The sequence below is a fragment of the Triturus cristatus genome, chromosome 5_2 (genome assembly GCF_964204655.1).
Source record: "Triturus cristatus chromosome 5_2, aTriCri1.1, whole genome shotgun sequence".
NCBI classification, from domain to species: Eukaryota; Metazoa; Chordata; class Amphibia; order Caudata; family Salamandridae; genus Triturus; species Triturus cristatus.
In genome coordinates this window covers 352,527,914-352,552,075 of record NC_140588.1, presented here as the reverse complement: position 1 = coordinate 352,552,075, position 24,162 = coordinate 352,527,914, and the positions used below count along the sequence as shown (strand labels likewise).

Genomic DNA, 24,162 nt, shown 5'->3' with positions numbered 1-24,162 from the left:
CGCCTATCTTGTAACAGGGACGAGAGACTAAACACATGCAGTTAACCTTTCCGCTTCTGCTAGGACTTTTTACCAAAAAGATGAAAAGAGACATTGAACTAAAGTTGTGCAATTTTCCTGTGAGAGAAACTAAGCCAACTGCACCTGTGCCTAATCCATGCCTAAAACCTGCAGTGTGTTGGGGACAATAGATACCTGGTCTTGAGGATTAGGTGAGAAAGAGGGGATACCGGAAAGAATGGGCAGTTGCGCCTCACAACCTAACGCAACACCGTTTTCAACCCTGTATGTCATTTCCACTGCTGTGTGATCAAACTACTTTTTATTTTTACATAAAAGACGAGCACTGGGCTGAGCTTTACATTATTGTGTTTATTAGCTGACTGTTGAGTTCCGAGCTCTTGCTCCCCGTACGATGCCCCTGAAAAATTTGTAACTGCTAACCCTCAATCGCATAAGAGACAAGTGCGGAAAGTGTTCTTCTTGACCCGGTATGGGTATCAGTGGGAACCCACCTCAACTGCCACGGTTTGTGCCCAGTAGCGAGTGTGTGTTCTGTAGACCCCTGATTGGGGTCAGATACACCCTTACACAGGACCCAATTATACCCACAAACCAACACATTGTGAATTGTCCATACACTGTGCTACAGTACTATACTTGTAGTACACAGGATAGCACCTAACCAGGAGATAATCCTTACTTGTTATAAAAAGATGTAGTTTTAGTTATAGAAATCCTGTATCTATTCTCTCAAATGGGCCAACGGTTAAAGAGCATACAATTACTTGAGGTTCTCAACAACCATATATATCATCCAATATATCACCCAAAACGTTGAAACGTAGCTCCTTTTTAGGTCGAGGACCGCCGGTCTGCCGAAGGCAGAACCGGAAGTCGGAGATTTAATGATTTGGAGAAGAGGGGCTTGAACCCGCCCCTCTTCTCCCCTGTTCTCCATTGGCTGGCCTCTTGAATGCTGGCCAGCCATTGGAGAAGAGGTCCGTCACTCCGAACAGGCCCCGTCCTTTTCGGATTTGGGGGCGTGGTTTTTTCAAGAAATCTAATTATCTCCTCCAGCCAATGGCAGGAGGAGAACACGCCCCCGAATCCGAAAGCTCCGCTGCCTTTCTCCGAGGCATTTCTGCTTCGCCTCGGAGAAAGGCCGTTGTGTCTATCTCTCTGTGATTTTAAACTTTTGTACAGGCACTCCAAAGGTATCAGAGCGCTGGCTTGAACCCGGTTCCCCCGCATCAAAGTCACCCACCCCTGCCATTGCCTCAGATACTCTTCATTGCCCTGTTCTGCCACATCCCTCCTTCCGCGCTAATCATACGATCATGTACTCACGACACGTGGTACAAGTGTATGAAGCCACACACTGTCCATAATCATGTATGTACCATCAACATGATCACACAATCAGACAGTGTTCACTGGTATGCAGACAACATTTGCCGAATGTTTACAATTGTGAAAGCGCAGTCTTTTGAGTCACGCCCCTCTCTGTAACGCAGGCGTTGTTGTTTCCAATCCGTTACAATAGTAAACCATAGACTCTTGTTGAGCCCGCACGTCGTACACTATTAGTTCAGTCATTATGGAGCACTCAACAAAATGTTGACGCCACTGCAGAGCTGCTGGATACTGCTTCCAACACGGGGATGTTTACATCCTCCTCCAGCAAGAGGCACGTGGGGTGTGTAGAAAGAGGGGCGTGTCATATTCGCGCTATATAAATGCAATTACAAATTCCCACACCCTACTATCCAGCAGGCGTTGGCATTGAAATCCACTTTCAGGTGCTCTGTGCAACGGAAAGATGTTGTCGGCTGTAGCAGACAAAGAGCACATTGTGATCGGTACACATGCATTAAAACCCCTCTGCGTTTGTGTCCCGGTAAGGGGGCTTATCCACGCCTGGTGGATCGAGTGCTGCTGTTTTCTTACACCAAAGTTCACACAACGGTTTGAATCTTGCCCTGCGACCAAAGGTGAACCGCGGGTTTCTCTAATCGCCAGGTTTCCTCGCCACTGACAGATCAAATAGTCGTTCATAGACGTGCAGCACAACTGCCGATCAACAAACTATAAACATTTCACAACGTTGACCTTTTTCACAATCGGGTTGTAGACATTTACGGCGATTGTGCGTGCACTAGACAAAGAAAGCACCTGTGGACATTTACAAGACACAAAAACAAATTTGAGGTGTGTATTGCAACACGATGCCTGCTATGTATAGACTTCTGTCCCTAATTTTGCAAGCGTGCGTCCAGCCTCCTCTGGCACTCAGTATGTAGAGCGACAGGGAGATCTTGACTCACTGCAGTCTCCCACGTCGGGTCCTCTCAGTATGGACTGTGCATACACTCAGTGCAAGCGGAACTTCACTAGTGAGACGAAAAGAGATTACATTGAAAAATGACCAGTATTTTCCTGTTACAATGAATGTAACGTACTCTCTTCCCTTTGCCACCCTATCTCGTGTTCTTCGTTTTCTTAGTATCCCCGTTTTCTTTGTGCCCATGCTATTCAACACTCGCCTCTTAGTGTGACGTCAGTGATACTAGCAGCCAATGACGCTGCGGCGGTCGACCGCGAAGCGCAGAAGTTGTTGAATACAGAGGAGGCTGCTGAAGTGAGTGAATCAAAGGTGAGAGACAAGAGGAGGAAGATGAGAACAAGCATTTACAATGCAATGGTCTCGGCATTGGTAAAGTTAGAGCTATTGGCATTGCTCATGACATTATTTTTGTTTGTTTTTTTTTTTTTTTTTTAAACCTTTATTGACATTTCAACCAAAGACAAGTATGGGCCTACAACCCCCGGGGCCGGCCGCTAAGCAGTTAGAGTAACAGAAAGCAAATTTTAATCACATGCAGCACCTCGGGGAGCAGATTCTCCATGCTAGTATACTCTTGGCCACTGAACAGCACTAGTAGGAAACCAGGATATAAAAGGTTTTCATTTTATAATAGAGGATGGAAGGATCAGGTGCCAAACAATTTCCCAGGAGCGAAAAATGGCAGGCAGAATAGTAAACGTCAACAATAAACAGCAATCGATCAAGTCAATGGCGCTGAAACAGGAGGTTCAGGATGTGGAGGAATATCACGAGCAATTGCGCCTGCAGTCCCCTGCCCTAAGACCCAGAAAACACCACGGAAATTGAGGCACAGATGAAAAAGCAGTGATTGACAGCGAAGGAAACCTACCGTACTGACCCCAGAAAAGAAAAGACAAAGAAGGATAAGAGAAGAAAAAGGAGGCCATAGAAACAAAGTAAAAAACTAAAAAATCCCCTCCCCCAACCCCCCACCCTGCACCCCTGCAAATGACTACGGCTCCCCCCCCAGCAGTGTGCCTGTCGCCCCAGAACCAGACCCGAAATATAGAAGAAACAGAGAAAAAGGAGAAAGAAAGGAAACCCCACCTGACGGGGAAATGGAGAGATTATTAATAAACTGGAGGAGGGCCTTCAAACATGCCCCCGGCTTCTCCCTCCCGCACAATATGTTCCTCCCCAAGGTAAACAGTAAACAACAAAAATCGACCATGTCAAAGAGAAATGGGGAGCATTATTCACCTACTACACTATTAGTTATGCCGTGAGAGCACGCATCCCCCGTGCCCGCCCGCCTATTAAATGACAACCTCTGAAGGATCAGCCTTATCCTTGGCCTCTCTTTGCGAATCCACCAATGCATACCCCTCGACCCATTGCCATGTCTAATGTGACGAGGAAGAGGAGCGTCCAAAAAAGACCAGAAAGCGACACACACATGTAGTGTGGACGTTGCTGAATACCAACACAGTCATCATCATGGAGGATCATCTTTCCCGGTACTGCCCCAGGACATGCGTTGCACACAAGGTCCAGGAAGGAGGAATCAGCCAGAGCAGGCGACCGTTGCTTGAATATTGCCTGGGTCGCCGGAGGCCGTGCGTGGGGCAAAGTCACCACCTTCTGCTCAAATCTAAAACCTCCGGAACAGACCAAACCCACAGCCAGCCGACCACACGCTGCCACATTGTCCGAAGTTTCCAGCTTTCCCTTATTCACAGGGGCGGCCACGACACTTTCCTCCTGTGTAAAGTGAAACAAATCCTTGTGTACCTGGGGACAGGCAGATCGCAACTGTTCCGACGCTGACGCGATACCATCAAGCTTTCTCCCCAATACCGGGCGCCGTGAACCAGGGTGGAATGAAGGGCACCGAGAGCTTCGAGAAGGTCACCGTACCCCAGCACAGCTCCCCGCGCCCGCTCCGCTCCGCTCCTCTTCGCCACACACTCCCAATCTTGCTGAGACCCAGTATACAGGATGATAGACTCCATCCTATCAAGATGGCCGCAGGGTAGTTCCACCCCAGATTGGGACCGGGACTCAGGCACAAGCGCATCCAGTTCCATGTCACTGCAAACAGGGTTCCGGGGGCAGGCAAAATATGTGTCCAGTGTGTGGTCACAGGTAACAGCCATCCTCACCCTGGACCAGTACCCACGAAAATTCGGGAGTAGCCCGCGAAAATCGGGACGAGTTACAGGCAGCGTCCGAGCAGCTCACTGGCGAGGGCTCAGGCAATTACCGAAGAATCTTGGAATTGCCACCTCGGGCATGCACTCGTTCCGCTACGCTCAGTGGCAGGAATGACCACAGCGAAATTCAGGCCAATATTCGCACCGCTCCGGTATTCCGACTCCACCCAGTCACCAATGGCCGCTGTTATTGAACTGCTACCCGGCCATGTTGTCCACCCGAGGTCCCGGTTCCAGGGTTGCACAGGCCGCAAACTTCAAATGAACATTTCTCCGGCGGTACTGCCGCCAGAAACTTCAGAATCACACGATCGGTCGCCGCTCTCAACCACCAACACGGGCATGTAGCGCAGGCTAAGGATCTCATGCAGGATATCTGTGCAAGATGTGGAGGTTCACGGAGCCGGGAGCCTACGCTGCCGTCCCGATCGCCATCTTGGCACCTCCCCCTATGTTTTTGTTTTTAAAACATTTAAAGAATCGGCATTGTCATGAGCAATGCCAATAACTCTAACTTTAACAATGCCGAGACCGTTGCATTGTAAATGCTTGTTTATAGAGCAAGAAAGCCAAGTGCATGCTGTAGGTTCATTATGAGACTTATAAACTGAGTCTATGCATATCCACGCAACAGGTTGGACAGGGGGACTCTAAATATTATTGAGTAGTGTACAATGAAACGGAAGCAAAAAAAGCTTTTTTCACCCCCTCTCCAAATGTTTTCTCTCTCACTTCCACACCATTTGACCAAAAACTTATAGCGTGTGAACGCCATTATATTGAAGCCAGACATACCAAACACACAACACTTGCAGACGCTTTGGTGTCCGACAGGCTGGATCGTCACTGTGTGGAATCACTGCTGTGACTATCTTTAAAGTCATAGCATGCTAATTCATACAGATGTTGTTTTCTTATCTCTGTTGCATTCTAGAGGCTAAACCATTATAGTAGCTTCCAGTATGGATTTAATACTGTTGCCATATTGGAGTTAACTGCATACCACAAACAGTCTTATATTCCTAACTCTATTATATAACACATCCTAACATTAAATCAACAGTGCAGTCTCAGTGATTTCAAAATATTTTTAGAAACCCTTCCAACACTAAGTTTCATAACGCATGGACTAAAAATGGTCAAAGCCATTTAACCATATTAGAGATTCCATTAAGTGCAGTGACTCAAGAATATTGTATATTTTTGTCAGGCATTCATTTAGCAAGCTAAGATTTGAACAACTCTGCACATCAGCAGAAATTTGAACGTACATTCTAACATGTCTAACATTTGAAAATGCCCAGAAAAAGGAACTTAAAGTCCATATTAATGGCAGTTGCTGTCAGCATACTGCTTGCCTAAGCCTGAAGTAATCTCATCCCTCGGCAAAATACACAAAAGCCCTTTCAAAATATTCTGATATTTTAATAATAGAAATATATGCATACAGTTTTGTAAGATTTCCCACTGGTTCCCTATGAGTTAGTCTTTACTCTGCAGCTCCTTTTCCTACAGCTGTCTAGTTCCCTACAGCTGTCACTATTGATGCAGTTCTTTACTTCGATCCTGGTACATTTTTCTATGTTTTATGAACATGTATGAAGTGAGCACAAAGTTTTTTGGCAACAATTTAAACATGTACTTTTCTTTTCAGATTAACTGTGGGTTTTATATCCGCATTAAGTATTTCAGTATTCTACCAATGGAACCGGACAGAGAGGACGGTGGCGTAAATTGGTGAGATACAACGTCCCTTTCTGCAGATGTCATTCAGAAACTACTTTAATTAAATTTCTCTTTTATTGTTGTATTTGCAAGTAATTCTGCTGCCTGTGTTTTTTAGCATCCAGCTCAATTTTAGATGTTTTTTTTGGTTTTTTGTAGTATATTAATATCTTCAGTCTTACAGACAGGTCTCTTTGGATGTGCTTTGCATTTGAAAGACATTCCAGACTGAATCCCTGGTAGTTTAACTTCTAACCCTGTAGTTTGTTTTGTTCTCTTAAACCTTTCGGTGGCATCGATCTTATCTGTTGGTCCAGTGCTTCAGGGCTTCTCTCAGGTCACAGACCACAGTTCTATTCCACTTCTGTGCTTCCTCGGGTCCGTAAGTGTTCTGAAGTCGGTGCCTGGACATGCCACATTTATTCCTGAAATGAGCTAGTGGGTGAGAATGACACTTGAGCATGCCCTAACCAATAGGGTTAACGTTCCCAGGGCCAACCCTATCCAGTTTGGCATTTTCAAGATGGCAAAAGTCTTGGGCCACACTAAGCGTGAACTCTGAGGGCTAGAGTGGGTTTCTGGGAGGAGGAAATATATTGTGGTGCCGCTGGTGTCCTTCCACATCTAACACCAACATCCAGTCTGAAGCAGCCACGTAACACTCAATAAACTCACAGACAGAAGTATGGTATAACAAATGCAGGGTTGTCCAGCAACCAGACAGTAGATACACAAGAACTGTTTTGCCATTCTGTTTCCCTTCCTTTCAAGTATGTTCCTGTGTTATATGTAAAACCCAGAGAGAAAAGTCTGGTGAGACAAAGCGGGTATTTCAGCAACCAGACAGTGGATACACAAGAATTATCTTTGCATCTGATTCTCTGCATTTCGAGTAGGCTCCAAAGTGTTATATGTAAACCCAGCAGACCTGTGAAGCAGCCTTTGACACTCATGCAGGTTTTGACACTGTAATGTCAAAAAGGACGCTCACAGCCCCACTCTGCATAGTTTGAGAGGTTCAGAGGAGTCCTCTCTGCCCATTCAGGTCAGCCTATTGTTTGCTTCTGGGAGGCATTTCACCCCTTTTCACACCTATTGAAATGCTATTTCCTGGCTTGCAGAAGTAGAATAACAAATGCAAATTTAGCCTCCTGGAACGTCAGGTAGGGTTCTGTCACTTTCTAAAAGTGAACTTTCCTTAAGATTTATCAAAAAGCATACTTCACCATGAAATTAGGTTTTTAACGAGTATTAAAAATAGTTGTTTACATTTTTTTTCTCGCTAGTCCCATTACCACGTTACAGATTTATTTTAATCTACCATAATATCATGCACCCTGCCTTGCGGACTACAAGGCCTACATAGGGGAGACCTATTACTCTCCAGTATTGGATCTTTCATCATTTCAAATGCTTGACTCATTCCCTGTCATCAAAGTAGGAGTCCAACGGTACAATTAGAAAGCAGTACAAAATTATACATATAGCCTATACTAACTAGAAAACATTCACTTCAATAACTTATCCACATCATTTATTAAGAACCAAACTTCAGCCAATCAGGCAACAGCACCCTCTAGAGCACTCCCCACAGAAGCTTCACTCCCTCAGATTTACCGCACGTCATGTGATGAGTCTCCCTGAGCTCTGCTCAGTTTGTTACAGATGAATTCCTTAAATAAAGACTTTTCATCAGAAAGAACATCCAACTTTCATCTACCAAGATCTGACTACTCAATATGTCAGAATTAACAAAGGAAGGACTTTTCAGACCTTGTGGAACATGTTGGAAGAAGAGGCTACACTCTCAAGATCCACAGGAGTGCATTTACTGTCGCTATCCTTTACATAAGGTAAAGGACTGCAAAATATGTTGTACCTTTTCTTCTAAGATACTGAAAATTACAGAGGGGAGGCTTCTCATTTGGCTCTAAAAACTGAAATCTAAAGAGGCTCCACTTTCTGAGGATGACAGTGAGGATTCCTCAACAACAAAGATGAGGTCTATGAAAAGGAGACAGATCACATTATCTAATACCTTCAAGATCGCCAAAAAAGGCACTGAAAAAGACCCATCATGGATTGCCTGGAGAGCTTATAACATCAGGGGAATACACTCATAAACAGAACAAGCATTGGCATAGCCAATAGGTCTCGCTTTTGGGACCTTCTAAGTATTTAGTTATGCAGCACAATATCCTTGGTGCAACCACATCAACTGTTGCATGGCTAAACACTTATAAGATCCCAAAGGCAAGACCTATTGGCTATGCCAATGCTTGGTGTGGTTGTGTGTGTGTGTGGTTGTGTGTGTGTGTATGTGGTTGTCTGTGTGTGTGGTTGGTTGTGGTTGTGTGTGGGGTTGTGTGTGTGTGAGTGTGGTTGTGGGTGTGATTGTGGGTGTGGTTGGGTAGTTGTGTGTGTGTGTGGTTGTGTGTGTGTGGTTGTGTGTGTGGTTGTGGGTGGGTGGTTGTGGGGGGGTGGTTGTGGGTGGGTGGTTGTGTGTGGTGTGGGGTGTGGTGTGGGTGTGGGTGTGTGTATGGTTGTGTGTGTGGTTGGGTGTGTGTGGTTGGGTGTGTGTGGTTGTGGCTGTGTGTGTGGTTGTGTATGTGGTCGGGGTTGTGTGTGGTTGTGTGTGTGATTGTGGGTGTGGTTGTGTGTGTGTGTGTGGTTGTGGTTGGGGTTGTGTGTGTGTGTGGTTGTGTGTGTGGTTGGGGTTGTGTGTGTGGTTGTGTGTGTGGTTGTGGTTGTGTGTGTCATGGTTGCGTGTGTTGTGTGTGTGGTTGTGTGTGTGTGTGGATGTGGTTTGTGTGGGTGTGGTTGTATGTGTGTGTGTGGGGGTGTGTGTGTGGTGTGTGGTTGTGTGTGTGATTGTGGATGTGTCTGTGTGGTTGTGGTGTGTGTGTGTGTGTGTGGTTGTGATTGTCTGTCGTGTGTGGTTGTGGTTGTGCGTGGGTGTGGTGTGTGGTTGTTTGTGTGGTTGGGGGTTGTGTGGTTGTGTGTGTATGTGGTTGTGGGTGTGGTTGTGTGTGTGTGGTTGGGTGTGGTGTGTGCGGTTGTGTATGTGGTTGGGGTTGTGTGTGTGTGGTTGTGTGTGGTGTGGGTGTGGTTGTGGGTGTGTGTGTGGTTGCGTGTGTTGTGTGTGTGGTTGTGGGTGTGTGGTTGTGTGTGTGTGGTTGTGTGTGTTTGTGTTTGGTTGGGTGTGGTTGTGTGTGGTTGTGTGTGTTGCTGGGGTTGTGTGGGGTTGTGGGTGTGGTTGTGTGGTTGTACGTGTGTGGTTATGTGTGGCTGTGTGTGTGTGTGGTTGTTGTGTGGTTGTGTGGTTGTGTTTGTGGTTGTGTGTGTGGATGTGGTTTGTGTGGTTGTGTGGGTGTGGTTGTGGGTGTGGTTGTGTGGTTGTGTGTGTGTGGTTGGGGGTGTGTGTGTGGTTGTGTGTGTGATTGTGGTTGTGTCTGTGTGGTTGTGGTGTGTGCGTGTGTTGTGTGTGTGGTTGTGTGTGTGTGTGTGGATGTGGTTTGTGTGGTTGTGTGGTTGTGTGTGTGTGTGGTTGGGGGTGTGTGTGTGGTTGTGTGTGTGATTGTGGTTGTGTCTGTGTGGTTGTGGTGTGTGTGTGTGTGTGGTTGTGATTGTCTGTCGTGTGTGGTTGTGGTTGTGCGTGGGTGTGGTTGTGTGTGGTTGTTTGTGTGGTTGGGGTTGTGTGGTTGTGTGTGTATGTGGTTGTGGGTGTGGTTGTGTGTGTGTGTGGTTGGGTGTGGTTGTGTGTGTGGTTGTGTATGTGGTTGGGGTTGTGTGTGTGTGGTTGGGGTTGTGTGTGTGTGTGTGGTGTGGGTGTGTTTGTGGGTGTGTGTGTGTGTGGTTGCGTGTGTTTGTGTGGTTGTGTGGTTGTGTGTGTGTGGTTGTGTGTGTTTGTGTTTGGTTGGGTGTGGTTGTGTGTGGTTGTGTGTGTTGGGGTTGTGTGTGGTTGTGGGTGTGGTTGTGTGGTTGTACGTGTGTGGTTATGTGTGGCTGTGTGTGTGTGTGGTTGTTGTGTGGTTGTGTGTGTGGTTGTGGTTGTGTGTGTGACAGTAATACTAAAAGCATCTCAAAATAAAGGAACACAAACATCGAGTTTGTGCAAAGAGAAAGCACGTTGTAAGTCAAACGGGCGCAGCACAGCATTAACACAACAACAAAACAAACAAGATCGCTTAGCGAAGACTGAGTGCTAATAATGGATACACACAGCCCATCATCTTAAGAGTTCGATTGCAGCCAATGTGCACTCTAACCTGACCCCTCCTTGTGAGTTGCACCCCATATTTCATGAGTTGTAACTGCTGCACCCACCATAGCGCTTTGAGATCTAAAGCGCTACATAGGTCTAATCGATTAACCAGAAATAAACACTGTGAACGTTGTCCAGTTTCACAGTAACATTTCCTTAATGTTCTTTAAGTCACAAAACAGTAATACTAAAAGCATCTCAAAATAAAGGAACACAAACATCGAGTTTGTGGAAAGAGAAAGCACATTGTAAGTTAAACGGGCGCAGCAAAGCATTAACACAACATGTTCTTTGATGTTTGATGTTCTTTGAACGAGAACATCAAAGGGGCGCCGCGAAAGTGAAAGTGATCGCGGGCGCTTAATGAGCATGACGAGGTTTGCCAGCCTTTGCTCCTAAGCGCGCGCCCACGCACATGCACTGTAGCTCTAGGCTGGCCATGGTAGCATTTTTTTGAGCCCTCACAAAAAGTCTCTCGCCAGTCCAGCGCATGCGCTGGGTCAGGCGAGACCTAAAAAGGAGCACGTCTCCTCAGAAAAAAATAACATCTGAGCCTAGCACTCCTTCACCTAGTCTGGCATTACATTTGAGGAAGCCATCCTCTGTGCCGTCGAAGGGCAAACCTGTCACAGCGACTGGCAAGTCGCATTTAAAATTATCTTCGATGAATGCAGTGTCATCGACTTAAACTCCAACACCTTCAACATTTACTTGGACGACACCATCGTCACTCACAGCACCGCCAGCCAAGACACCATTGACGACAACACCATCAATGAAGAAATCATCGCTGACTATAAAAATTACAGTTGGGACTTTGACGACATCGGCAATGACACTGTCGACGAAGGAAAAAATTCATTCATACATCTTAAAGACTAAAAACACCTCCCTGAGTAAAGTGTCTCCTCTCTCACCAACGCACTTATGGGATGAGGAGAGTCTAAGGATGAAGGACCTTACAGAAAAGCACATAGCCCTTCTGAATTAAAAGTTAAATGTCAGGAGGAAGATGGCGAGGAATACTATGAAGAAGAATATTATTCCTCAGGACCGCAACAATATGTCGAAAAGCCTGCTCCATATATGGACTAATACCAACACTATGGTCATCATCAACTTCAAGAAGGCATGTTTCAAATGTCAATCACTTTAGTAAATGATCTTCAGAGTATGTTGCAGGATGATTACAGGAGGTTTCTAGGCCCTGCATAGGCTGCATCTCCATCACAGTCAACAAGACAGCATCAGGGGTGTTGTGCAGAATGGTTAAAAACCATTGGCAAAGCCAGTAGGTCACAAAGGCAAAAGCAATTGCTTTTCCAATGCTTGTTTCTTTTAAACCCAACGAAAAAGTAAATTCCCTAAAAGCTTAGGCAGACCTTCAAGCTTTGATCCATTATTTTATTATGCAAATTGTTTTGTATTCTTTCTTTTGCTGAATAAAAAGTGTTTGGATCAGTAGTTAAATACCTTGTACTGCTTTACTTTTAGCAATGAAGTTCCCTTGGTGAAATGGAAGATAAAGGAACATTGGCAGTAAGTACTGGGTCGGTTTTAAGCTAAATACTTTCTTTCGTATTGCATATTTGGCCTTTCACTTTAAATTTACGTTTTGTTTATTGCATTATTTACACAGATTTCAGTTTGATTGTACGATATGACATATTTTTGAAAGTGAATATTGCGATGATGTAAAAAAAGTGGAAGCAATTTGTTTGGTTCTGTTAACTTAATTTAAGAATGTAATTGAGTTTTCTTCACAGGTATGAAGTGAAATTAAAAACTAATTTGTAGAGCACAAACCATTACCTAAAGGTGTCTAGGCCAAACATTGAACAGCCAGGTTGGTTCCAGAGTCTGGTAGTCCCCACCAATAAGCTTCTGCCTCCCCATGTGTGTTTTTTTAAACCTGGGGATCACCAAATTGTGAGCATGGGCAAAACCTAGCTGTCGGGTGGGGAGCATATCACTGGAAAGTCTGTTTTAAAAAACATGGGTCCTATACAGTATACAGTGTACTGCTTTAAACGCTATACAAAGTGCTCTAAACTCAATGCGTCTTTTTACTGGGAGCCAATGTAATTGTCTCAATGCGGCAGCAGGACCTCTGTCTTATTAGAATGTAATTTCAGACAGTTGGCAGCCATCCACTGTCCAACTTGAAGAAGACAGGTGTGAAACAGAGAGGCTGTGTCAGAGGGGGTACTAGTCACTGATACAATAATTTGAGTATCGTCCGCGTAAGAAATTGTTGAGAAACCCAAGGATCGAATCATCCGAGCCAAAGGGTGCAACATAAATGTTAGGCTTTCAACTTTCTTGAATAATCCACCTGAGGAGACAGAAAGACTCGTAATTTGGATTTTGTAAGGTAGGGAGGGAGCAAGGTTTCCTGTATCTCAATCTTTGAGTATAATCATTAGCTAACCCCTGCCACTAGTCGTATGGACCTTTGTTGGACGACAAAGAGAAATGAGGAGCATACATCTACAAAACAGCAAATCATTAGTCTTTCAGTTTTAGTCAATAAAGAGAATTCGTGTGAGTTAAACAGTTTTATTTTCACCATTTTTTTTTTTAGTCTTTCATCTTTTATTTATCAGGTATTAATTTTTAGAATTCAGTATTAAAAGTTAATATAATCCATAGATCGGTATTTGATTATGTAATAGAACAATATATTTGTTAGAATCACAGTCAGTAGAGTAATATTACAGCACACGTATTCCATAAAGGAAACTTCCTATTCTAAGTAGGCTGTGATAATGAGCTAGAAAGGAGTCAATTCAGTAACCCATGAAGAGAGTGTTGCTGGGCGAAAGAAAAACACAACACGACCTCGTTTGGCAATATAGTATAGAGTTTATCAAATACGTGCAGGATGTCAGTCAGCTCCATGGAACTGGCACCTGAACTCAAACTCTCAATGTAACTGGCAGTTTCTTATTTTCTTATATACTGTTAACACCACAAATGTCATACATTAGCATATCCAATCAAGTGCTTGCCCAAGCACATCCTTCTAACATTTCAGCAAAAATCATTCGCTTCTGCATAAACCTCTAACCACACGTTTATAGAATGCAACTCATGTGCATGTGTTATTGATATATTGTCATGCTCCCTGCACTACCGGTTGTCCTTCTCTGTCTCATGCTTTGAAGCCTAGTAATGTCTTTCTTCCCTATGTGTCTACTGTTCTGCAAGGCCTAACCTCCCACTTACCTTGTTCCTCTGGGCCCATCTCATCTGCATATTGTTTCAGAGGCATGTCCTTGCAATGCGTGCCTGTGACTTACAATTGTGCTGTGTTTACTAATTATATTTCTCTATGCTACTGAAACTCCTGTCTGCTTCCCTCCTAGGTCCTTAATCCATTCTTGCTCTCTATTCTGCTATTGTAAACAGCTTGGGCCTGTATTTGTCTTTCCCCTCATGCATTTCCACACGTCTTTCTGATGATGCTTGCAGTGACATGAGTAGGCCTTCTCCATTTTCTACACTCATCATAACAAGTACTGATGAGAGAATCAGCAGAAAGCACAAAGCCTTTGCCTTATAACTGGAAAGGGTTCTCAGCTCAAAGATACCAGCAGACAAATCAGGAATCTAAGTAAGACAGTCTCTCATAAAGAGAAGACATCAGAAACTCGGAGATAACTCTCCAGCCAGAAAGTCGTGGAAGGAATCCACTAGCTACTCTAGAAAAACGCACTAATATAAACACACAAATTCTGTGTTGCAACATTATTTTCGTTCTTTTTCTTCATCCTCCAATAGAATATCAGCAACTCCAGGGAATAAGCAAACTAGCCACTTTCTCAGGCTGTTACAATAAGCTTTCATAGCAAAAACAACAAGATGATGAACAGAATGCTGAAACTTTTCAGCCACTCACCCACAGTCAATAGGTCTGGGTTGAATCACCCTAAGTGGCTAGGGTATGCCTAGTCGTGGGTCCCTTGCTCACTTTACCACTGGATTCAAGCTAGCCTGGCTGATGAGGGGTGATACTCCGAACCCAGTCCTAGGATGCTTGTTTCTGGTCCAGGGAGGACCTGACATGGCAGTTCGAGCTGGACTGTTCCCATGAGGAACAGGGTCAAGACTGATCTGCATATGGCTGGGTCCAAACTGGGGTGGCTTAGTGAGCAGAAGAACGATGATAGATTCAACCCAGATCTGTGACTGGGGGTGAGTGCCTGAAAAGTTTCAGCATCATCATATTGTGTTTGCTACAATAAACTTTCAGACATTGAATTTTGAAAAGTTACATTGTTGATGTCTTGATGTACAAGCAGTCTTCCCATGAATCATTCTTCTGGACAACTCCTCTTCTCTCGGTGGCAACTCACTATCAGTTGTCTAATATATATCAAACGCCTATTCACTAGATAACAGTAGATTTCTAAAGTAGCAACATGTACAGTAAATAGAAGAAAAACGCATTGCACAAACAACTGTCCAATGTGAAAAACAGGTCTATCAATGTGATTACGTCATTTTTCATTTAACATGGCATCTTCAGTTAGGCTAACTTAATTCAGCTCCTTATTCATGTGCCAGTCTACAATGTTTATGTTTAGTTACCGATTACAAATTTTGCTTTTAGCATATGTTTTATTTAAACGTAAACTTCTGCATATTATAATTATGTGTATTTTGGCACTGGATAAAATTTGCTTCAGCAGTGGCTTTATTAAAAAGACTTGTTATGAATTAGGCCTCCCAGAGCAGCTTTATGTTCAGCAGAAGAGATTGTGTTAAAATAGAGCTGTTAAGAAGGTGATATACCATTAAGGATAGCTAGAGAAAACATCCATTAGGACATTTCTGACTCTCAAGATTGTTCAGGGGCCCAAACCTTAATTGTCTCTGTTGGACAGCTTCCACTCTGGAAATTGTGTAGGGGTGGACCCAGGGTGATCAGGCAGTAGACCACTACCTTCCCATTTGGGAACACTAGTATTTTCAAAGCCGCAGGTTTAAGGAACACAGCATTTTTTCACAGAACTGGGATTGGTTTCTGCTGTTCTTTACAGGTCTCTATCCCTCAGTTTGTAGCCAATTAAAAGGGGTTGCAAATAGCAACCTGGCTAATTAATATTCATTGGGCAGGTCGTTAAGGGACAACCTGGAGTTCTTGTGACACATCCTAGTAGTAAACAGGCCATATTGGAAAATAAGGGGCAGATGGCAAAAAGTCATGCACAGTTTGCAACTTTTTGCAATCTTGCTCAGTACATCAGGCCTTAAGTTCTTTTGTTACGTTATGAGAAATTTGCACATTGTAAAGTGGCCTTTTTAATTATGCAGATGGTTTTGTCTCCTTTGACTTGCTTTGCATGTGTGTTTTTAATTCTGAGCATATATATGATTATTGATGTTATTGAGTATTCATTTGTAATTCAATAATTTGTATATTGCTTTCCTTTTAACTTGTTGAATTATTTAATGTAATGTACGATTTTGTGGTTCTTTTACTCAAAATAAATGCATTATTGATTGGTTGATTGGTTGTCTAGTTCTTTTTAGTTCTTTTAAATGGTATTGCTGTGTTTTGTTTTTTTCAACCCCTTCAGATATCCTTGCTCGCATACTGGCTACCAAGGCAGCATCCTTGAAGAGTTTGAGACATTTTCTCAGACTGCACTTCTCTCTTTCTATAAACATGATCCTCTGGACATCCATTGATGTTTACTTGGCTAAACTATACTGCAAAACATATTAGCTAAGATTCTTCTTTTCATTGATCTGTGCCCCATCCTCTCTCTTATAGGTCCTTCATGTTTGATTATTTGAAGGCAATATTGTCTGACATAAGAGTAAGAAGAAGTTAGCAACAATGGAAACCTTAGCAATTTTAGTTCTAAGATCCTCCTCCTTCATTGACATTTTTGAGGAGCACTTGTACATGGGGTTGATCATTATTTTGAGTGTTGTATTAGCTCATGTGCGGTCTTCAAGGGACAGGCATCCCTTGTGATAGACAGAATGAGACCTAGGACAAAGATTGTTGGTTTTGCTAATGTTTTAATGCAAAGCAGCAAAAGTGTACAAAGATGCTTTGTTGATACAAGTTATAAGTCTGATTAATCCTTAGGCAATTGTGTGCTTGGTGTTAGTCACGAGATACAGAGGTGGAATGATGTAGCTGTATTTTTTTACAGTAAAATACCCTTTCACATTAGTGGCCCAATACAGATTTTGAGAGAAATTACCTACAGCTTTCATGTTTTCTCTTATGGGTAACTTTATTTCAAATCTTCTTAATATCTTTCTTAGCATTCTTAAGATGCTACAGTGTTTTGTTATTAACTCGAGTAGTTAACCGTTTCAGTCACCTGTTTGTTTTCTTTGTTTCTGGTTACTCCAGTAAATACAGAGAAGAAAATGAGATGCAAGATACCCCAGGTAGAGTGCCCTTTGGGATATAAACAACTGTTATGGCTGTACATTTTAGCATTTAATTGTTTATCCATTTCATCCTATCTCACTTGGTCCCTGTACATTTTTCTTTTGTTTCCTATTCTTTACTGTTTCTCATTTTTCTCTTTTTATTACCTGTTCCAGTTTAATGAATATGCTTTGAGCTGCAGGACACTGAGTTTGTAAGTGACATCTCCCCATTGATTTTTCTTCTTTGATATTCCGCTTAGGAACGTCTCACCAGATCCCTCCCACCTGCTCTGAACAAGAATAGTTGAACTTTCTCAATAGTATAGGTTTCAGAAGATGCACAAATTGAAGTATAATCGCTTGAAGGCAATGTTGTTTTTTACTTGCCGTCAGTAGATGTGCATGTCCTATACTGGTCCGTGCACTGTACGTTTTAAAGTGTAGTGTGCCTAGTAATCAGAATCACTCCAATTCCCATGTATGTGTCCAACCATTCAGGGCAGACTGTGGTCTTTGTCTGAGCGTATATCAGAATATATTCTGCAATATGACAATGTAGACACTGTGGTTGTTAGCATAGGACAGGAGTTTTTGAGACCTCAGACATTCCAGGACATCATAGTTACATAGTGTGGGAAGCTGACTCTTTATATAGTACAGCAAAAAGAGGTATACTGTGCAAAGAGTCCAGGCATCCCTTATATGTGGAAAGGGGGTTGCTGTAGCATTCACAGGGTGCTCTCTTAGGGGATAGTGTGGTTGAACAGCCTTAGGCTTATCAGGGAGGATTGTTAGACATCTGCTGCATACATGCAGTCAATAAATGATACACACGATTCAATAAGGAGATCAACACCAATTCATAAAAATAACACCTATCTTTATATAAATTTAGGCACCAGAATCATCACAATCGGTTAAGTATGTTTTGAGTTAGAAATATTTACAGTTTTCAAAAGTCGACACTTAGTGCAATTTCTGAAGCAGTAATATTATCCTGTGGAGGAAAGGCATATACTGCATATAGGTACTTTACAGCGACTTAAAGGACCAATCTTCCGGACTTAAGGTGAGTATGGGACAGGGTCCAAGGCAGCACCAACAGATCACCTTGGGCAGCACTGGGGCTGTCTGGTGCAGAGGTGCAATTCAGCATCGGGTGCCCCGTTGAAATAATTGGGGATCGGTCACTAGACCGATCCCCAATGACTTCAACGGGGCACCCGATGCTGTATTGCACCTGCCCGCCCCAGTGCTGCAAAAAGAGGCTGCAAGCTGGGACTGGGGGACCAGTCCAGTTGTACCAACTAGGGGGCTCAGGGGTCATGATGCATGGGGACGTGAAAACACCTTTTCCAACGTCCGGGGCAGCCAGGTGCAGAGGTGTCCTGAGGCATCAGGTTTCTGTCACCAGACCCATTTGCGGTAGAGAGGGCCTGCACCAAGAGGCTGAAGATGGCGTTGTTTTGTCCACAGTTGGCAAACCCAAAGTGGTCTTTAGATCTGGAGGGTCTGCGGACCACACTGGCACCGTTGGCGCACTTTAACTCGAGTTGGGGTCACAGGTGCAGTGATGCTTTCAGGTGTCGTGTTTGTGGCAGTCCAGATTCCTTGCAGCTCTTCTGGGATGCCTTTAGGATGATAGGTAGCAGCTTCGCTACTCCTCAGGGGCTCCTGGGTTTTGGGTGAAGGCTAGAAGTCCTCCCAGGCTTTTGGAGGCACAGGCAGCTGCAGGACGAGTTGTCTTTGGCGCAATTGTCGAGGACAGCTGGCAAACTGGCAGGGTTTGCACCAGGTCCGTTTCTGCTCTTCTGTTCTTGCATTTCGGACTCTTCAGCATCTGCCTTCTTCTTTCAGGTCGGCAGGATCTGATCTCCTGGTGCCAGGAGCTTCCCTAAATACTGGATTTGAGGCCTTTGGGGGAGTGTAGGGTAGTAGACAATGGGCTACTTACCCCTGGGATCACTACGCCCCCTATATGACCACTTCCAGTGGGAAGTGGGCATAACTCTGTCCCAGAGTCATTAATTCTGACATTTCACATCCACATCAGGTAGCCCACCTACGGGGTGGAACTAGCCTGAAGGTGGACATGCCTCTCTCACTACTAATTTTCCCGCCTGTCCAGGTGACAAATGGGCACTGTTATGGGGGGTTGGCATCACCTCCGACGGAAGCCAGATTCACATCCCTAAGATGGCAGGCTCTTTGAAGCCCCTTGCCTTGGATTATTAATTTACAGGTCAACCTTTTGGAAGGGTGTATAACACCCTCTGCAAGAGCAGGCTTTGTTCCTGACCACTCGAGAGTGTGGGCTTTCTCCCCTGGGGGTCAGAAAATCCTCTGAGGTGTACACTAGTCGTTGGTAGTTTTTCAGGCGCACCGCTATGGTACCCTCTGGGTGCATTTATTATTAAATCCATCACTGGAATCAGTGTGGGTTCATTAATACAAGATGTTTGAAACCAAATAGCTTTGGTTTCAGTAAAGCCACCATATAGCTGGGGAACTCGTTTTTACCAGTGTCCAGTACATGTACTTAGAATGGCTTACCCGGCAGTAATTAAACTGTTCAACACAGGTGCATATCTGGTCATGCAGCTATGTCTACACATGCCGTATAGTGCACCCTGCCTTAAGGCTGTAAGGCCTTCTGTAGCAGTGACTTACATATACTGCATGCTGTGTTTTCACTTTTGTCTGCACGAAGGCATGCAGCCTGCAATTTCAGCCAGTTGGGTGAGAGGGCCCTTAGGGTGGCACAATGCATGTTGCAACCCCTAAGGACCCTCTTTGGTACCCATGCCCTAGGTAGCTGGGGTACCATTTAATAGGGACTTACAGGAGTGCCAAAGGTATTGACAATTGAGGGCACAATTGAAAAGATTTAGGTGAAGAGATCTGTCAATGGGGACCTGGATATCAGGAACCCAGTGCACTTCCCGTCAAAGTTGAACCAAATACCAGGCAAAAAGTGGTGATGACCGTATCAACAAGCATTTGCAATGCAATAGGTCTCGCATTACCAAAAGTTAATGCTATTGGCATTGCTAATAATAATGCAACGCCAATAGCGGAAAAAATGCAGTAATGAGAGACCTAGTGCATTGCAAATGTTTGTTTAGTATAACTAATGCTTCTGAAGTGTTATACATTTCTTAAACCACACGCATTAATAATACCTGAAGTTGTTCAGTCGTTTGTTTTTATGGACTAGATTTATGTGATTATTTTTGGTAAGAACATTCTAAAATGTTTGATAAATAAACAGTGTAATAAAAGTAACAACAAAGGATGGTATAGAGGGGGACAGGCTGTTGAATTTCTAGGAAGAATCAAGGCAGAGCAAAGCCAGGGGTCTGGCATTCTTTGCAGATTTATATAGCACAAACTCAACCCGAAGGTACTGGAGCACTTTTCACGAGCACCAGTTACGTTACACAAGGACACAGTCATTTGTTTGGTAGGCATGGGGAGATAAAGTGACTTACCCAGAATCACAGGATGCTGAGCCGACACGGAGTCTCAAACCTGGTTCCCTACCTATAAAGTCGGCAGCTCTGGTCGCAGGGCAAAGTAAGCTATATGCAAATCAGTCTTGACCCTGTGCCGAACAGTCCAGCCTGAACTGCAAAGCCATGTCTTTCCTGGACCAGAAACAAGCATCCTGGGACCGGTTTCGGGCTATCAGCCCTCATCAGCCAGGCTAGATTGAATCCAGTGGCAAAGTGAGCAAGGGAGTGAGTGTCTGAAAAGTTTAAGGTGAGTGTCTGAAACGTTTCAGCGCTCCGTCCATCATCTCCTCCTTGTGTTTGCTTTGTTCACCCTAAGTTGGCAGGGTAGGCCCAGACGTGGTACCCTTGCTCACTTTGCCACTGGATTCAAGCTAGCCGACTGATGAGGGCTGTTAGCTCGAAACCGGTCCCAGGATGCTTGTTTCCGGTCCAGGGAAGAAATGGCTTGGCAGTTCGGGCTCAACTGCTGCCATGAGGCACAGGGTCAAGACTGATTTGCATATAGCTGTGTCTGAACTGGGGTGGCGAAGTGAGCTAAAGAATGATGACAGGTGAGTGTCTGGAAAGTTTCAGCGCTCCGTCCATCATCTCCTTGTGTTTGCTTTGTTCGCCCTCTTTTTCAGGCAGATTATCAGAAAATGGTCAGAAAGGTCATGCGCCTCCTCTGCATGATGGCCTCCTGAATTACAATAGTCCCACATGCGGGTTACACATGGGGCAGTTGCAGGAGTGCCTAGTACCACAGTGATCACAAGCAGAAGGTCGGTGGGAGGCTTTAGTGTTGATCTGGGGCCGCACTCTTCGCTCCCTGTAGTGGTGGAGGGCCAGCAACATGTTGCAAGTCATGCCCTTTTTGGATTTAGTGCAGCATATTACAATAACAACAGACGCCTCCCTCACTGGTAGGGGGCACACTTACAGGAGCTGACTGTTCAAGGGATGTAGGCACCTCATCAACAGGGTTTCCTTATCAAACACATGGAATTGCTAGTCATCCAGCTAGCCCTCGGCATTACTCCCTTGCATCCAACACAAAGTAGCACTCGTTCACACAGACAATGCAACTGCCTTTTTCTACCTTCAGAGAAAGGGTGGATGACATGCTACAGTTGTCTGCTCTAGCCCAGAGCATTTGGCAGTGGGTGATCAATCACAGAGATCACCTACTGATAGAATACATACCAGGAGTGGTCAACGACTTTGCAGACCTCCTCAGCAGGATACAACAACAAGTCCACGAGTAGGCACTCCACCCCCAAGACCTGCTCCCATATTTCTGCTGTCGAAGTTTTCCAACGTAGACCCTTTTGCCACCGCTGAAAACGCGAAATCCCCAAGCTTCGCCTCCAGGTTCCCAAACCCACAATCCATGGGCAACGCACTATGGATGAACTGGTTGGGATGATTGCCTATGCTTTTCCGCCCTCCCACTTCTTCCATTAGTAGTTCTAAGGCTTAGGAAAACATCCCTAAGTCTGATCCAGGCAGTCCTGTTTCCCCACATTCCTGTAGTGCTCCATGGGAAGCTTCCCAAACAACCGGATCTTCTCTCACAAAATCAGAGCCCACTCAGGCATCCCAAAGTCAAACAGCTCAATCTTGGATTTATTTCCTAAAGTCCTAGACTTTGGGTACCTTAATCTGCCTTCAGAGTGTATGTCCATTCTTAAAGAGGCACGCAGGCCTACAGCCAGAGCCTGTTGCAGCCAAATGGAAAACGTTAGTGCACTACTGTCTTCCTGCACAAATTGACCCTTTCAAAGCAGCAATCCAGGACATTGTTGGTTTTCTGCTTCACTTGTATAAGCCAGGTGTTGTCTACACTTCCATCAGGCTTCACTTAGGTGCTGTTGCCACTTACCTTCAAGATAGAGGACACACTTCACTTTTCATAGTTCCTGTTATCAAAGCCTTCATGGAGAGGCTCAAAAGGATTATTCCACCACTAGTGCCACCTGCCCCCATGTGGAACCTCAACATTTTTCTAACATTTCTTATGGGCCCTCCTTTCGCGCCTCTCCACTATTGTCCTTTACATTTCTTTCCTGGAAGGATGCTTTTCTGGTAGCCATCACCTCCCTCATGTGTGTGAGTGACCCTCTGGCTTTTACCCTGGAAAACCCTTTTTTTCCAAGCTCACAATAGGGTTCTCTTCAGGACAAACCCTAAATTCGTCCCCAAGGTAGGATCTAGTTTCTACCTTATCAAACAATAGAACTCCCAGTGTTCTTCCCACATCTACAGTCGGCAGCAGAACAAGCTCTTCACATATTAGATGTCAAAAGAGCCCTTCTGTATTACATCAATAGGACAAAACCCTTCCATAAAATACAGCAGCACCTTGTCTCTTTTTCCAAACCAAAAAAAGGGACATGATGTCTCCAAGGCAGGTATAGCACAATGCCCACAGACGTGTTATGCCAAAGCCAAAAGACCTTTGCCTGTACTTCCAAGACCCCACTCAGCCCGTAAAAATTGCTTCTATTACTTTATTTGGTAATATTCCTATAGCTGACATCTGCTAAGAAGCTACCTGGTCTACTCCTCCCACTTTACCTAAGCATTACTATGTGGATATCTTAGCTTGCCAACAAGCTAGTGTTGGCCAGGCTTTACTATGCACACTTTTCTAATCTTCTGCAACATCCTCGGGCCAGTCAGAACTTTAGGAAGGACTGCTATACAGTCTGCGCACAGCATGTGGATCCGCAGCTTAACATCCCTCAAATGGAAAATGTTACTTACCCTGTAAGCATCTGTTTGTGGCAGGTAGTGCTGTAGATTCACATGTGCCCACCTTCCTCCCCGGAAGCCTCTTTGATGTTGCAGAAACCTTTTTCTTTCTCCTTCCTTCGCATAGTCATCTTGCATGTATCTCCATGCTCCATATTCATCCTCACCCATCATGCAGGAAAAATAATCTAGCAATGGAGCCGATGGCCCTGGTCATTGCTGGCGATACGTGAATTCACCATACCTAATGACTCAAAAGACTTCTTCAAAGATGTCAGATCCCGACACTAGAAAGCCGGAATATGCATAGCATGTGAATCTACAGCGCTGCATGCCACAAACAGATGCTTACAGGGTAATATTTTCCCTTATATCACAATTGCAGCATCATATACACCTGCAGAGGAAAGCCTGTAAGCAGATATTTTTGTGGCTTTGTAACCCTGTTACAAATGTTGTCGGAAGGTGCTACACACTGTGTACCCCTGTCAAAATGTCAATTTTGCATTGTTAACATGGTCACAGACATTTCGTAAACAGATCTCTAGTTCAGGGGTGGATAGTGATGTCTGGTTTTAATTGTGTACATTTGTAATCTTATGTGTAGTATACAGCTACATGTGTATTAAAATATTTTTTCTCTTTCAAAGTAAAGGCACTGGCTGAATTTGTAGACTTATTGAGTGTTATTACGTTCGCTATTGAGTTCAGAGTTTCTAGCTGACATTACTTCACTGAGGGAAGCCTTGGGCTGACCTATTGTGCTGCTCTGACAGTAAAGTGGAGGGGTGTCCTTGGTGCTCAGTTTGGGTGCAGTAGTTAGGTGGCTCCAGGACACAAGAGGTAGAAGACTCAGATTATCACAGTTGAAGCATGTGTGGCCCCTGTATGCCCTGTGACTATTCGAAAAAGACATGAAATTATAGTGACAGAGCTGTAGCAGCCTGATGTTCACAGCCAATCAGGGTGGCTTTAACAAAT

General features: G+C 44.4%; 1 protein-coding gene across 12 annotated transcripts in view; it reads left to right on the top strand.

Moving 5' to 3' along the window:
* Positions 1 to 24,162, top strand: part of ACD (ACD shelterin complex subunit and telomerase recruitment factor) — a 272,109-nt gene that overhangs the window by 96,397 nt on the left and 151,550 nt on the right. For all 12 annotated transcript variants that reach the window (XM_085607173.1, XM_085607161.1, XM_085607171.1 and 9 more), the window contains 3 exons: positions 6,197 to 6,279; positions 12,026 to 12,070; positions 16,911 to 16,948. In XM_085607173.1, coding sequence (XP_085463299.1) covers positions 6,197 to 6,279; positions 12,026 to 12,070; positions 16,911 to 16,948 — 166 coding nt within the window. The remainder of the gene's footprint in view (positions 1 to 6,196; positions 6,280 to 12,025; positions 12,071 to 16,910; positions 16,949 to 24,162) is intronic.